This window comes from Pseudopipra pipra, chromosome 4 (genome assembly GCF_036250125.1).
Source record: "Pseudopipra pipra isolate bDixPip1 chromosome 4, bDixPip1.hap1, whole genome shotgun sequence".
Lineage (NCBI taxonomy): Eukaryota > Metazoa > Chordata > Aves > Passeriformes > Pipridae > Pseudopipra > Pseudopipra pipra.
Window position 1 is genome coordinate 26,856,117 of NC_087552.1, and position 15,887 is coordinate 26,872,003.

The 15,887-nt window shown below is 35.9% G+C and overlaps 1 protein-coding gene across 4 annotated transcripts in view; it reads left to right on the forward strand.

The window, feature by feature from the left end:
- AIMP1 (aminoacyl tRNA synthetase complex interacting multifunctional protein 1) overlaps nt 1–15,887 on the forward strand; it is a 36,472-nt gene that overhangs the window by 3,686 nt on the left and 16,899 nt on the right. For all 4 annotated transcript variants that reach the window (XR_010430064.1, XR_010430065.1, XM_064652057.1 and 1 more), the window contains exons 2-3: nt 14,846–14,979; nt 15,643–15,756. Coding sequence is in view for 2 of the 4 variants with exons in the window: in XM_064652057.1 (XP_064508127.1) it covers nt 14,846–14,979; nt 15,643–15,756 (248 nt within the window). In the remaining 2 variants the exon portion in view is untranslated. The remainder of the gene's footprint in view (nt 1–14,845; nt 14,980–15,642; nt 15,757–15,887) is intronic.

The window sequence follows — 15,887 nt, forward strand, 5'->3', positions numbered from 1 at the left end:
CTGTGTGTCACCACTGTCGTGTGAATGTATTCGTTCATATTTGTCTCTTCTGAGGGAGAGTTTCCTAAAACCTAAAGAAGGTCAAGTGCTAGGCAACATAGATAAAACTGAGGAGTCAGCATAGAAAGCAGCTACTAGGAACATCAGATGTGGGCAAAGCAAACAGCACCTCTTATTTCTTGTATGAGTTACATGATGTCAGTTGAGCAAGACCCCCAGAAATCTGTTTATTCTTCTTAACAGTTACCTGTATGGTTCTTACCTTTACCAAGAAACATTTCCCCTGATAGATTTCCTGTCGTACTGGGTGTGAGGGGGAAATCAATGTTTGTTTTTTATTTCCATGGTTACCTTAGTATTAAACAGTAAGGGGGTGGAAAAAAGGTCTCTGGCTTCCCCCTCCCCCCGTTGTGATGGAAGCCATCCTTACTCATAATTTAATATAATTTAAAAAAGGTTTGAATATTTCTCAAAGCAGTCTTCTGCTTTATTATTTTAAATTATTTTTAATATTTTTTTTTTTTTTTTGGTGCTTGGGAAAAAGTGCTTTCCTTTAAAAGAAATTCTTTTAAGGAAAATCTTAGTGACTGCAGATCAGTAAGTCATCAGCTAAAGTTTTCACAATTTTTTTTCTTGGAGAATGAGAAAATAGAGTGCTGTCTGCATTATGATGTTAGAGGTCAATTTATTTAGAGTGAGTGTAAATTTAATACGTTATTTTACTTCACAGGTGGTTTCTTTCTCCTGCTTTCAGAGTTAGCAAATCTTTTATGTGTGTTTTGTTGTCCCAAATAAACACACTTGAATATGTGGAAATATCACAGAATGGTAACTTTTATTAAATGTTTTTTAAAGTTAAATAAAACACATGGATATAAAAAAAGGGAAATATTATTTGGTTTGTAACACCAGGTGTAACAAAAAGACCTTGGCAGAAGAAGAGCAAAAGATCTCATTCGTTCTCATCTATTATATCTTAATCACTTCTGACAGATGTTTGCCTAACCTGTTTTTAAAACCTTCCAGTGATGAATATTCCACAACCTGCAAAGGCAGCCTGTTCAGTCTATTACTGTTACTTGAAAGTTTTCCAAAACTTAAATCTTGCATTCTTTTTGATGTCTGCATCAGACCTGGTGAACAGTTTAGTCCCATTCTCGTACCAGCTTGCTTTCTGTTTGAAGAATGAGACCAAGTCTCCCATTTATCTTCTCTTCTATAGACTAAACAGCTATACTTCTTTCAAGCTTTTTGATCTTCTTTGAAGTGTCTTTAAGAAGCTGAGAGACAGGAAAGGGGAATCTGAACAAAGGCAGATCTCTGTGGCAGTTGTAGGGAGTCTTGAGTATGTATGAGTGCAATGTTAGTATTGCTTGAGCAGCTGAGACAGTGTGCCTATAATAAAATGTGTCTAGTCAAGATTTCCTGACTTGCTTCTCCTTTATTTACTCCTGTTTCCCTCACACTTGTTTTCTAGAGAAATTGCAAGATTGAGCTGACTTTTGTTTTTTTAACTGGAGTGGGGAGGCATGGCAGGGTAATAAGTTCCCACGTCAGAAGTTGTTTTCTGTAGTTTTTTTGGTTTGGTGTTAATTGATTAAGTCATTAGTTGCCCTTGGGCAAATTTTCCAATGGTGAAGTCCATAACAAGCATGAAATATTTTGCAAGCAGGTATTTTCCTCCTGAAAATATAGCCCCTGTCGTTCCAGTCAATTGAATAGGTCTGATAAATGGAACAAGGGAAAGTGGTTTTTGAGCATAATAAAAATGTGCTAGTTTGCTTGGGTAGCATGACTGCTCCAAATGTTTTGAGACTGTAATTTTTTGAAATCTTGGAGCAGAGCATCTTTCAGTTGTTCACTTGCATGTTTGTGATTTCTTTTGTTTAAATGTGTTTTGTCAGAGTATTGTTGGTTGGTTAGTGGCCTTCTGGTAAGGGTAGGTCACCTGTTCTGTCTACAGAATCTGAGGAGGGAACATTTGTCCAAAACCTTTTTATTGTCCATACAGAGTGTGAACATTAATACAGATATGAATTAATTTTAAAGGCTTAAGTGAGGAAATCATCTCTGCCAGCCAAGATGAAAGATAAGGTTTCTCCAAGGTTACAGTAACTTGGAGTTATGGTAATCTGAAATTGATCCATTTTGATGATTAAATGCATCAGGGAGCATGTGTAAGAGCAATTGTAATCACTTGTTGACACTTGCTGTTTCTAAAGAAAATGACTTTGATACCTTACTGAAATGAGAATTGGATAAATTCTTCTTTGCCGTATATGTTTTCAGAGAGAAATTCCAGAAAAGAGAGACCTCTGCTTACCTAACTTTTGCAATTTTTGTTACGCTCCATAATTTTGTGTACAATTATGGAATTGCAGAATGGGTTGGAAGGGACCTTAAAGACCGTCTGGTTCCAATCACCCTGCAGGCAGGACTCCTTCCACTTGACCAGGTTGCTCAAAGCCCCATCTGATTTGGCCTTGAACACTTCCAGGGATGGGGCATCCACAGCTTCTCTGGGCAATCTGTTCCAGTATCTCACCACCCTTAATCCTTAAATTCTTATTCCACTTTATATTAATTAACAGCCTAGAAACTGTTCCTTGACTTTTAAAACTGTAGAGAGGAAAGATTAAACTACCACTCATATTAGAAAGCCGTATATACTGTATATAATCATCATCTGTTAAACACAATTCATGTAGAATTCATTCTTTCCTCAGAATTCTGAAAAACTGACAGATTCTCTGCTGGATTAGAAGAAAATTTAATTCCTGAAACATCATCAAAAATTGCCTCAAGTTAGCAAATCTTTTCTTGAGATCATTTGGCTCAATTTTTGGCATAAAACTACCTATTATGGAACACTTTTATTTCCATTTTCTTCTCATCAGGAGCTTTCCCAACATAACTTCTACTGAATACAAACTAATAGTTTAAAGATTAGTCTCTGACTTCAGGACCCTCTCTCGGAAACGATCCATGGCCATGGGATCTGGTTTCTGTCCCAGTGTGTTTCTCAATTACAGTTTAATATGCAGCTTTGTAGTGGCATCTTGTTTCAGACTCTGAAGATCAGTGAACAGATCATTTCAGCAGCTCATTTGTCTGGGGCAGCTGGGGACTGCTATTCCCCCAGGAGCACACGGGCTCACACATGGCACATGGGAGATGCTGCGTTTGGCTTAGTCGCAGCTGCTCTGGAGTGAAGGGCCTGAGTTTGCATCTGTCCTGGTCCTACTGTGAGGTTTGAAACCTTCTGTGTGAAGGGCTCTAGTAATTGGTAACAGTGACACACTAAGGAAGTCACTGTTGCCAGCTAGGATGTGACACTAGGGAAATTCATCTTTTCTTAGGGGTTCAATTACCCTGCTGCATCACAGTGGGTAAGTAATTTCATATCCAAATGACCATCTATAAAATAATGCTCATGATTAGAACTGGGCACAGATCTTTTTTTTTCCCTTTGCATTTTACTGAAAACTTACCTTCAAGGTAGCACTTTTTGAAGATGTTAAACCAAGATATTCTAATTGAAAATAATTGTTTGAAAAGGATTGGATTTTCAATAAAATAATTTGTAACACAGCAAAATTAGAGTTTAGCTCAACTTGTCTTAAAGCTTCTTTTGTTTCCATAGTTTGAATCCATAGATGAAAAATGACTATTCCCCGAAAGCTACTTGGAGGATTCTTCTGTCAGAGACTATCAGTCTTAATAGCTGACATCAGCCCTCTCAACATCCAAGATGAGTGCACAGGGAGTTTTGTTTCTGTAATTTTTTTTCCCCTTTACACAGATCTATTAAAAGTGGGGAAATCATTTTCATCCTAGAAGGTTTAAAAGCTGTGAACCTCAAAAGCTTCTCACTACATACAACTACAAAGGAGGCTCTGAAATGCAATTACATAACTGCTTGCTTTTTTTTTTTTGGTACTGTTAAAAGATACAATATTGCTGTGCTTTCTCTCGAGCAGTGCTTAAATATTTATAGAAGACATGGTCCAGAAGTTTACCTAGACTAACATACTATTAACTCGAACAGTGCTGTGCTGGACTGCCCAATGGGCTGCTGAGTATACTTATTTTGAAATTGGGTTATCAAGTGCTCATAAAGGCAGATATTTAGTTACAGTGGTGTTCTTTTCAGTACCAGTGTGTGAAAATTTTTGTGAGAAGTTATTGATGACTATGTAATATTAAATTAACAGAGGGAAGAAGAAAGCGAGGGCACTGTCCTGTAGCAGTTACAGTTTTGCAAGAGATGCTGTAACATAATCAAAAAATCCTCTTGATATTCTCTTTTAGTTTAGAATATAGAAAACAACTTGAGAAAAAAGACTTTTCAAGATGACTCTTTTTTGTTTGGGAAGGTCATTTCCGTGTGTCAGCTGGAATAACTACAATAGTCAAAAGCCTTTTGTTTGCATGGGGTAAAATAAGCATATAAAATCTGATCAGTCGTTCTCTGTTAATTGTTTCTAAAAGATAAAATATATGTTAAATATAAGCACCATTTGCTGTACAGGAAAAAGGGGTGGGGTTTTTTCATGCAAAAGATATCTTTCTTTCAAAATTCATTTTGTTTCAAATCAGTAGAAGATCTGAAATAACTCTGTCTTAGTATAACCCTTTGGATTGAGGGGAAGGAAAGGGGGCATTTTGTTTTCAAGTATCTGTCGAATTATTACTTTGTACTCATGTAGAAATGATTGACAGGTAGTTGCTGTAGATTTTTTGCTTCAGAAGTTGCTTGTTTTCCTGCTGGGAATAACAAAGTCTTCTTCTGCAGAAATGTAAATCTACTCAAAACTTTTCTTCAGAGTTCCTTTGTTTTGTCTCCAAAAGGGAAAAATACTATTATATTTCTACAACAGAAGTTAAAATATTGGTCCAAAAGGGTAGATAGTTAACAATAGCTATATCTGGAGATTTTTTTCTAAGTCGATGAGAGGCCTGCTAAGAATTTTAAGTCTCCTCACTCTGTATGTGATAAAAGGAAAGACCTGTGTTTTGAGGCTGATGTCAGGAATATGCAGTGGAAGATACTGCTGGCATGTGGTTTGTTGTTGTCAGCCCACTATTTTTATATATATATGAATATATAAAACTACATTTAGACTTTTCACTCTGCAGCTGAATAAATAATTTTCTCTGCTCAGGGTTGGTTAGTGTCTTTATAGAAGATTGCAACTGCAGGCTCAAAGTTGGGCAAGGACTGCTTTTCTCCTTAAGGCTTTGACCACTTTGTTGCTCCCAATTAAGAGGTGTTTGCCATTGTTCTTGCATTGATTACTCACAGACACATGGGCACACAAACATGCACGTCTTCAGTTTTTTCTTCAGATTTTATTTGGCCCTTATAAAGAATACCTAAAGTTTCTGCTTCAGTAAATATCAGCAGTTGTTAATGTATCTGAAGTTAGAGAACACTGATTTTTTCACAGTACATCTGCATGATGTCTGCTGAATGCTTTTGTGAATAAATAATGGTTATTTTTAACCTTAGCACTTGCTTTAGCTGAGTGGCTAAATCCCGTTTTCCTCTAGCTTTTCTACAAGATACAACTTTTATATGTAAAAAAGCTGATATTAATGGAAAAGTAGTAAATTTCAAGATTCTTTTTTAACACGGTTGGACTGTGTTAGATAACCAGTAGACAGGTTTTGGACATTAAGAGTATTATGAATTGAAATTGAACGGAGGGATCAGCGTTCCTGTGACCTACCTAATTAACACCAGTATTTTACAGACTATGGCTGACATAAAATACATTGCTTAGTGATATTCTTATTCCCAAACTCTTCAAATTTCTGAGGAGAAGATATTTTTAAAGTGTCTTTTTAGCAGCTAGGTTTTTGACAAGGGTTATTATCCTTACTGCTCTGACAGACCTAAAAGAAAAATACCAGATTTTGAGAGATACTTTTAAAATATATTTTTGTTCCTAACTGAGAGCTGTCTTAAGGGGGAGGGTGTAAACATTTCTTACTTTCTTTACCTTTTCATAACTGCTGTACTTGTTCTAAATTAATGAGGTAGTGTTAATTTTCACTTGACTTAGGATAAAGTTGCAAAAATCAATAAAGTGCTTAAGAAACTGTTCTACTTGGCAGCAGCAGGTAGATTTCAGTGCAGTTCTGATTCTTCTGTCTGATTTATGAGTAGTTTACTCTGTAGTTACAACAGTAATCTAAAGCTTCCACTCCCCAGTAAAACCCTAGAGGATGAACCACAGCACAGATTCTTTGAGTTCCTGTGGCATGTGCTGACCTTGCAGGCTTGTCCAGATGCAGCTGAGTCCTCTTAAATTTCTGAATTTATAGGCATATGTGTGTGTCTGTAATTGTAAAGTCCATCACCTTTCAAGGAAGTTTTATGAGGATACTTTGAGACATGAGTAGCAGATACTTTTTAATATGTATTTATATGTTTATATTTGTATATACACACATGTATATATGTACAGTGGTAACAACTGGATACACTGTGGTTTGGAAATTTAAGCTTTTAAATTTATAAAAAAACCCAACAAAACAAAAGAAAAACAACAACAAAAAATACTACAAAAAAACCTGTCAGTTTTTGATGTAAACTTTCTGTTCCAAAGAACTGTGATGTATTTTAGGTTTGGAAATCAGTAATTGAGGTCAAAGAAATGAGGCAGCACATTGTGGGTGTTGCATCTTTTTCATCATGGGATTTATGTGAGAATTCCTTGTGTACATGGTGATCATTTACCGTAAGATTTTGGTAGTATTATTAAAATATTGACAGAGTGGGATTCAAAAGATACACACTACTGAAAAAATATATCAGGCTGTCCAACTCTTTTGGCATATGAGCTGCTACTTAAATTGCAGACTGTACTACAAAGCACAACCAGATGAATCTCTACGGAACTTGCAGGGGACCTGGCAGATGTACGGGGTGTGTAACCTGTTGAGACTTGAGTTGAGCAGCACATAGAAGTTGCTTTTCTTGAGCCATGTTGTGAGCCATCGATGTCTATTGAATTACTGGCAGACTTCTCAGATTAATAAATTAAGGTGTAAATTTTGTTACAGACCACATCCAAATGCTTGACTGCTGCCTTAACCTGGACAGAACTCCTTAAGGGTAGTCATGTCTCTGCTTTGTTTAGTCCTTGGAGTGCCCAGAGGTGGGAAAGAGTACAAAGTTGATTCAGAATTGGACTGAGGAAAGCATTAGTAGAAACTTCTCCCTGAATAGACATTTAGCACAAGTTTACATCAGGGATGTGAATGAAGCTGCAAGTACTCTTAACCTTTTGAATATTGCAGTTGTAGTGTGTTAAGATACGATGCAGTTAATTAATATGCTGTGGCATCTACTAACGTCTTAAAATGCAAATAGAACAAAGTACTAAAATAATTTTTTACTTCTGACTTGTGTTTTTGACGATCTCTGCCATACAAATCAAAGACATTCCTTTTAATGCAAGTCACTTTTAAAGTAAAAGTTTCATTCTTCTACCTTATTTACTTGAATGTGTGCTTGGCTTACTTCCTCATGTATTGCTACTCATAGATTTGATTTTTGTCTGTCTCGTTAATGCTGTGACTTGCTTGTAACTTTGGTACATCGTTCACTTTCAAGGCAGACTTGTCTTCGTGTTTAAAAATAGTCATTACTTAATAACTTCTGTGGCCTCAAAATTGGTACCAGTAGAGGGGCCTTTTGTTGTATGATGTTCCATCACATGTTTAAAAAATCTCTTTCATGCTGAAGTGTTTTTCAATATGAAAAAGTTCAGTTTTGTGTGTTTTTACTATTTACAGCCCTTTAAAATAGAGAGGGGTAGGCTCTTAGGACTACTAAAAGACCTGTCTGCAGCTGGGATTGAGCCTGATTTATCTGGCAGCCAGAAGGGTTGGACTGTAGTCTCCAGAGCTAGCAAATCATTCCATAGAGCTGACATTGCTACTTGGATGAACTGTGTTAGACACTTTGGTTGTTTGAAAGTCTGCAAAGCGATTATTCTGGCTCTCTCATTGCCAAAGATGTGAGTTGAAACAACATATGGCAGAAATGTACAAGTTTGTCTACTAATTTGTTGCTTGGCAAATTACTTTCAATACCTTCTACACAGAAGCTTATAAATTATGAATACTTGATAAATTATTTTTAAGAACTAAAAGAAAAAAATAATCAAGCTGTTCAACTGTTTAAAGTCCCAGTTATTGCAATCACATTTGGAGAGAAAGGAAGATAAGAATCCTGATGTCCCTCTGCAGTTGTGAGTCTCTAAAGCTGTATTAGCATACTTTACAACACCCTCTTACATTTTAGGCTGTAATTTCATTTTGCTCATATTATAAAAGGCATTCTTTCTTTAGAAAAATACAAGGGTAGTAGTTAAAATTTTATTTGATCTTTTATAGTGCCCAAATTTCTAGTACCTGATAGGGGATCACTGGTCTAGTACCGAGAGTTCAAAATCAGGTTCCACGATGATTCATTTGAAAATGATTTCTAGATTTTGACTTTTTATGCTGCAATCCATCCATATTGCTCAAATTTTGAAAAAAAAAACCCAACAACAAACCAGTTGTGTTTTTTGTTATATTTGTTGGTTTGGGGGGGTTTTTTACCTTTTTTTGTTTGTTTTTTATTTTTGGAGGGGTTGTTTTAGTTTCGGTGGAGGGGGGAATTTTTTTGTTTGTTTCTTTGTTGTATGGTTTTGGCTTTTTTTTCATACTGTTGCTTTTCAAATGCTTGCCATTGTTCTGCCAAAACCATTTTGCTAATGTTTTGATATAATCCTTTGCTGTACTTGGAGAAGGACCTAGGTGAGCATCTGCATTTTGAACACTTACACATATTTGCTTAAGACCTTAAATTATATTTTCAGGTGTGTAAACTTTGACAATGGGAGATTCAGGAAACCTACATTCTTCCCTTACAGAGCTAACAATATACTTAATTCTGAAAGACAGAAGAACTGATAGTTAAATCTTACCTGATATGTGCATGTCTCTTCAATGTGCTTGAAATGATATTTAAGTGTAATGGGGTGCAGTATATCTTTTTTTTGCTGTATTATAACAAGAAAACTATGTTTTTGATCATGACTGAGTAATCTCAAATAATGCAAAAGTATCTAATGCCTAAGATACCTCTGTTTTCTTTCTCAGCATCATATTGCTTGTTATTGATACCTTAGCCTTATATATACAAGTTTAAAAGGCACATTTTTTTAAACCTGTTTGTGAATAGCTTCATGTTTTACTTTATTTATTTTGTGAATTATATTTTTCCGCAGATAAAACTCTGGTAAATCTGCATTTCTGATAAGTAAATCTGATTTTCTCTGTCTATTGAAGCCTAGAAACACTTAATCTTTTAGAATCACATTTCCTGAAAAGGAACATTTGGGTGTAAAAGCCATGATTGTGTTTTACAATGTATAACAGGTATAAAACCAGTGAAATACCCAATCTTTTGTAGTAGTGATAGGTGTAAGTGCATGAAACTTACTGAATATACCTGATTTCCGGAGTGTCCTAACAATAGAACTGTATTATTGCAAATTTGTAACTGATTTAGGCCATTGCCTCCTGAATGATGAATTGAGAACTGCTGCTGATCTTCTTTGCTTTAGTTAGAGTGAAGCAGGGAGATGATCAAGTCAAAACTAAGACTTGATCTCAAAACTAATCAGTTGTAGCTCTCCTATGTTTTGTTTTGTTTTGGGTTTTTTTAAATATAGTTTAAAGTTTCATAGTTTTGAAAACTAGACCTTATGTTTTTCTACCAAAAATGTGAAATGATCAAATTGGATATTCTAAATCTTATCCAAAGATATTGACAGCATCAGGTCTAGAATACTTTATCAGAAGTTAGGAGAAACCTTTAAGAGAGAATTGATTTTTAAAGCATGAATCTCAGTTCTCTGAGGCAGGAGAAGATGGGACAAGTTAAAACAATAGCCTAGTTGCACTAATTCTTTGGCTTAGCCAAAGAAAACATATTTCCAATCTGTTTTCTTCTGTTCTAATCTGCTAACTACTGTTCCTTACTTTGCAGATTAAAAAGGTGTGATGTGAGATTCTCAAATCTGATTCACTGTATCCTGACAGTTCACAGAAGTGCAAAGCAGAGAAAGCAGAATCTGGCAAACAGCTGACACGTTCTGTTATATTTATGGGTTTTTGTAAGATTGTCTGCCAGAAATGACCATACTTGAAAAAGATGCTCAGATAGAAGTGTTTGAACACAGTTCTTGAAGAAACAAAGTGATCGTTGGTACTTTGTGTCTTTTACAGAAAGTACAATACTTTGCTATACAGATTGGCCACATGGAGGAAGAAAAAGAGTTTAATTTCAGATCCGCTTGAGACTTAAGACCAAAAGCTTAGGAAGAGGAATTACCATTAAATGTTTTTTCTCTACCTTAGATTACTGGACCTTAGTTAGCATTGGAGAAATTACCTCTGTGTTATCAATAACTTTTAGAATAAGCCACTGGTTTTGCTTCATAATTACAAACTTTTAATTTGAACAGATCATCTCAATTGAAAAGCAAACATGTCTTTTTGCAGACTTTTATTTTCTCCTGTAGTGAGAAAATAAATCTTAGGTCTTGGTTGGCAGCCATTCATGAACGTGGCAGAGACATTCACCTCATAGGAGAATGCCACCTGGGCCATTTTGTGACTGTTTTCTGCTCTTTGGTAGAGATGAGTAAGATTGGCTTTGCCATAGGAATAGTTGATTCCTCCATAGCTAGCACAGAGGGAAGAGCAATGATGGGTCAGAGCAAAGCACTGTGCAATGGAGGATGCTGCCTATGGGTGACGAGCTGTCAAAGTTTACCCTCTCACTGAGGAGGATTTTATGTGTATGTGGGAGAGGAAGACAGGAGGAGGAGACACGGTGATTTTCTTTCATTTTACATCATTTGAGACAAAGCTTGGCAACTTTTTGTCTCAACACATGCTCAGGTGACCAACTGAAACATAGGTGGTATTTAGTTATGTTGCTTTAAGGCCTGTGAGAAAGAATGAAAATGTAAGATTCCTGTCACCTAAGACAGCAGCACAAAACCTTACCAAATTGACGGTGCTGAAATGTAGCTGCGTCTCTGTCACAGAAACACTTGATGCGCACATGGAGAACAGGTTGATCTGTAAGTTCTACAAGTAGGTTGTACTAACCAGCCTGCAGGTTAGGTCTTGTGCAGTTAGTGATCTTACTTTTTGTGTTGACATTAGCAAAGCATTGCAAGAAAAAGCTGAGAACTTGGAAGTACTGAGCTTTTTAAAACCTCCAGCTGGAAAAAGGAATGCTCAGAGCTAATTATTTTAGGTTTTGGGAATCAATTGGCTTCCAATTTCTGGGTTTGAGGAGTTTTTTGTGTGTTTTTTTTTTTTTTCTTTTTCATTTAATGATTGCTTTTCCAATAGTGAAAAGTAATTAGTTCCATGTTTGGACTGTAAATAGATTCCAAAACTAATTTTTAGAGTTTTAAGTTTTAAATTTTGCCATTAATTTTATGGGAGGTTAGGCTTTTTCTTGCTTTTAAAAACAGAATACTAATATTGATGAGTAAGCTACAACAAGGTTTATGTTTTTAGCGTCCTTTGTGTGTTCACTTTTTGATCTGGATGTATTCTAAGGTTGAGGCCAATGTTGATGAACCAATATTTGTAAAACATGTTAAAATTTTGGAGTAATTTGTACTATATGAAAAGTCTTAATTTGTTATAGAGAGTTTGCCACTTTGGGGGCACTTCCACACTACTTGTTTTAGAGCAGCAAAGTAGAATAATGCCTCTTGTGAGGGTACTGCAGCTACTTAGAAGACCATAGGAGGCAGTGCTTTCTGTTTAAAAAAGATAGGCAACTCTCTTAATCAGCAAGTAGAATGCTGAGAAAATAAACAGCCTTTATGTGTTGATATGTAACCTAATGAATAACTGCAGGACTTGCATCTTTCATTCGAAGATTGAGTTCCATTGAGTGGAGCAAGTGGTTTTTGTAGCAGTTCTGAGTGTCTTGCAGGTGACACAGTGGTCCTCAGAGGTCTGAGATAAAAGTTTCCCTTAGCTAAGCAACCAGATAACTTCAGGAGGTTCTCCTTTGAAGAAAGTCTGAATGTAGCTACTCCGTACTTGTTTTTCCAGGCTATTTTTTGTTTGAAGGGAAAGCAGCTAGTTAGGCACAATTGCATGAAATAACTTTACTTTCAGTTGGCCTTTGGGACCTTTTCTCCAAAACAGGTCAGAATGATCTGTGATGAGATATGAGACTGGTTTTTGAGCTATATTATTTCTGATTTTCTTTCCAATTTTCAGTTTGTGTATCAACCAGTAAGAGTTGGTTGGTTGAGGATTTTTTTTGTGTGTGAAGTGGGAGGTAATATAGGGCAAAGGAAATAGGGGAAATATTAAAAAAAAATTAAAAAATTGACTGCAGCCTTTGGTTATTGTAGGTCTAATATTTTTAAAGTGTTTTGTATTCTATAATAAAGGATGGGTCTTTTTCTTTTTTTTTTTTTTTAATGTGTCCTTTTTAGGTACAGTTTTATGACTTTGCTGTATGGGTTCCTGTGCTTGTACAGCAGTTCACTTCAGCCTGTTGCCTTTTTATATTATCGTCGGAAATACCTATTTCTTTGTGTTATTTTTACAATACTGGCTTTACAATTTATTTGACAAGTGGGAAAATGTCTACTCATTGTAATCATGTAACTTAATTTCCAGATCTTCAGTTCATTAGCCAACTTGGCTAAAATCTATAAAATGTACCAGTTCTATTCACTTTGAAGTTTTAGTAGCATTTTTGTTGTCGTTGGCAAAGTTTCCACTGTTAGTATTGTGTTCCCGGGAGAGAATTTGTAGCTTGCAAGAAATCTTACTGGTATGCAGACAGTAATATCCCAGGCTTTGTAGTGTGCTGTGTTGTGCCATAATAGTTTTGTGTCTGTTTCCATTTGACATCTAAATTAGTAACTTATTGGAATCACTATTTTCCTTTTTAAAACTATTTTCAGTCTGCCCATGAAAACAAAATTATTTTCTTGTTAGCAGAGATTAATTTGAATATAAAAATCCTGGAGAGATGATTTTCCTGCTCTTTACTCCATGAGAGTTTCTTTCTTTTAAAAGAAAAATCTATTGTGGATGACTGGAAGGTGTGATGGCAGTAATACTCTTACATCTTTAAGTGAGACAGTGTGTGTAAAACAGGCTTTGATTGTATTACATCGAAAAGAAGGCAGGATGTTGGTTCATGCATCACATTTGCAAGAGTAAGATGGCACATTTACAAGAGTGAGATGCCCCATGCATCATCTGATTATTGTGCCTCTCTCTGCCTTTGTCAGTTTTACTTTGGGAAATTTTAATTACACTCTTCCTGAATAACTGTAGTTTGTTTTCTGTTGGGTTGGTTTTTGGGGTTTTGTTTGGTGTTTTTTTTAGATATGTATCTGTGGAGAGTTATTTATAATATAAGATCAGATATCAACATACATTTTATACTTAGAATGCACCAAAGGCAATGTGTTGACACTGGCATGAGTGTGATTGTATCTGTTCACCTCTGGTATTTCTGAGTCTGTTTTGTCTTCAGCGTGAGGTTTGTTGCAAATCCCAACAGAGAATATTTGTGTGTTAAAACCAGATTTAGATCATAGTGTTAGAATAATCTTGGAATAAAATGGGAAGTTTTCTGCCAATTTGATATGAGAAAAGGCATTTTTGGACTTGGATAAAGTTGAGGAGCCAATGCATGCATCTGGATTGCCATTTTCTTACCAATTCTTCCCTTTGTTGCAGTTGGTGGGCAAATTCACAGGAATTAAATTACCTCACAAGAATTAAATCACCATTGCTCGTGCAGATCTTTTCTTCCCACCTGTAATCAGTTTTTTTGATTTACAGATGAGGCATCTGTTAGTACAAATTCTTTCTTCATGTAGATACTGAGTGGGAGGGTAAAAGCACTGTGGCTGTAACTGTATTTCATCATTCTGTTGCTACTATTTGAGTTTTTGTTTAAACACAAATGTTGCCCAGAAGGAAAATAGGCCGTATTTGGTAGCTTCAAGAAATAAAGGCAGTACACAAGGCATAGCTAGTTTCTGAAACATTAGAGAAACCCAGTAAAAGGTGAATATCCTAAAAGAAGGTTAGGCAGCATTTATTTGTGCTTTCGCCCTTGCTGGGCTTTTGTGTTCCCTGCTTCTTTTTTACTTGTGTGCTGGCCCTTACATTTCAGTTGATACAAAATCAGGCAATCAGAATTGCTGCTAAAATAACTCTGAAGGTGTAAACCTGCAATAAAAGTTGTCTTAATCTGACATATGTAAAAACACTCATGAATTCTGCTTAAAAGTAAATCAACAATAAATTCTTAATATATGCACAACTGCAATGTATGAAATATTCAGTATATGCAGAATAAATATATTATTAATATATTTTTTCAGCTAAAACCATGATACAGTGTTCTCCTATCCAATCTTTTCCCTTTTATTTCCTTTTTTCCCCCCTAAATATATTCAGACCCTTTTTTCTGAGACGGTAGATTTATTTTTTTTTTTTTCTGTTTTGTGAAGGAGAAACATGTTTTCTGCACCTGGGAAGAAAAAGAATTTTTCTTCCAAAATACTTGAAAGCAACTGTCAAGCATCTGATTCTATGATTAACGTTGCTTTTCTTTGGGCTTTGCATTAGGAGTGGGAGCCCAGCTTGTTCGCTTAGTGAATTTTCTTATTCAGCCACTGATTTGAGAACTGCTTCACGTGGTAAGAGATGGTAGTGTTATTGCATTAAGAAGTCATTCATTTTAGACTGTCTCTTGTTTGTCTAGGTTTTTAGCCCGTTTTTTGGTAAAGATGGCAGCCAACAATGCAGTGCTGAACAGACTGGAGCAGAAGGGTGCAGAGGCTGATCAAGTCATTGAGTACCTCAAGCAACAAGTTGCTCTGCTCAAGGAAAAAGCTAGTAAGGAATTATCTTTCTTATGATAAACCTATTAACCAGGTGGTTAACAGTAAATGCTCATAGGAGAAAATGAGAACATTGGTGCTGTCAGCCTTTTAAGTGTGTTTCAAGTTCTCCAAGATAAACCTTGTGATAGAAGCTCGACTTCAGTGTTGTGATTTGTGGGGGGTTTTTTGAAGCTGCTTATTCTGAAATATAAAAGGTGTGGATAAGGAAGAATTAATGGCACAAACAGATGATGGAAATTTGATAGGACATGACTCCACTTGAAGGGAGAAAGGGAGTTGGAAGACTATAAGACTGTGCAGTATCCTGAATGTGTTACTGCTTTTTCACAACTATAGGATTCTCTCAAGAGTATCATACCTTCAGCTATGATATTTTGTATTTAACTGTATCAGTGAATTAAGGTGTGCTGTATTACAAACATCTTCAAGGTTTTTCTAATAGGTTTCTTGGAGTTTTTTCTTGTGATTCTGTTTAGTGTACCGAGGAAATAGTCTATTGAGAGGCAATTTGATTACATAAGTATTGTAAAAGTGGCTATTTCAACAACAAAGAAGAGGATTCCAAAGTGTTTCTGATGACAAACCCCTTTTTTGCTATTTGACTCACCATGTTTCACTTTTCTTTAAACGGTCATTTTTAATGTGCCAACTCTAGTCTTGCAGGCATCTCTCCGCGAAGAGAAAAAGCTCCGTGTGGAAAATGCTAAACTGAAGAAGGAAATTGAAGGGCTGAAACAGGAGCTGATTCAGGCAGAAATCCGAAATGGAGGTGGGGAAAAATGTCCTATTCTCATACAACATAGGTGTAATTAGCAGAAAATGTGATCAAAATTATCTTAATTCTACTTGATTTTTATCTCTCTCTGTGACTCTATGGCATTAGTCACAAATTCTGGATTT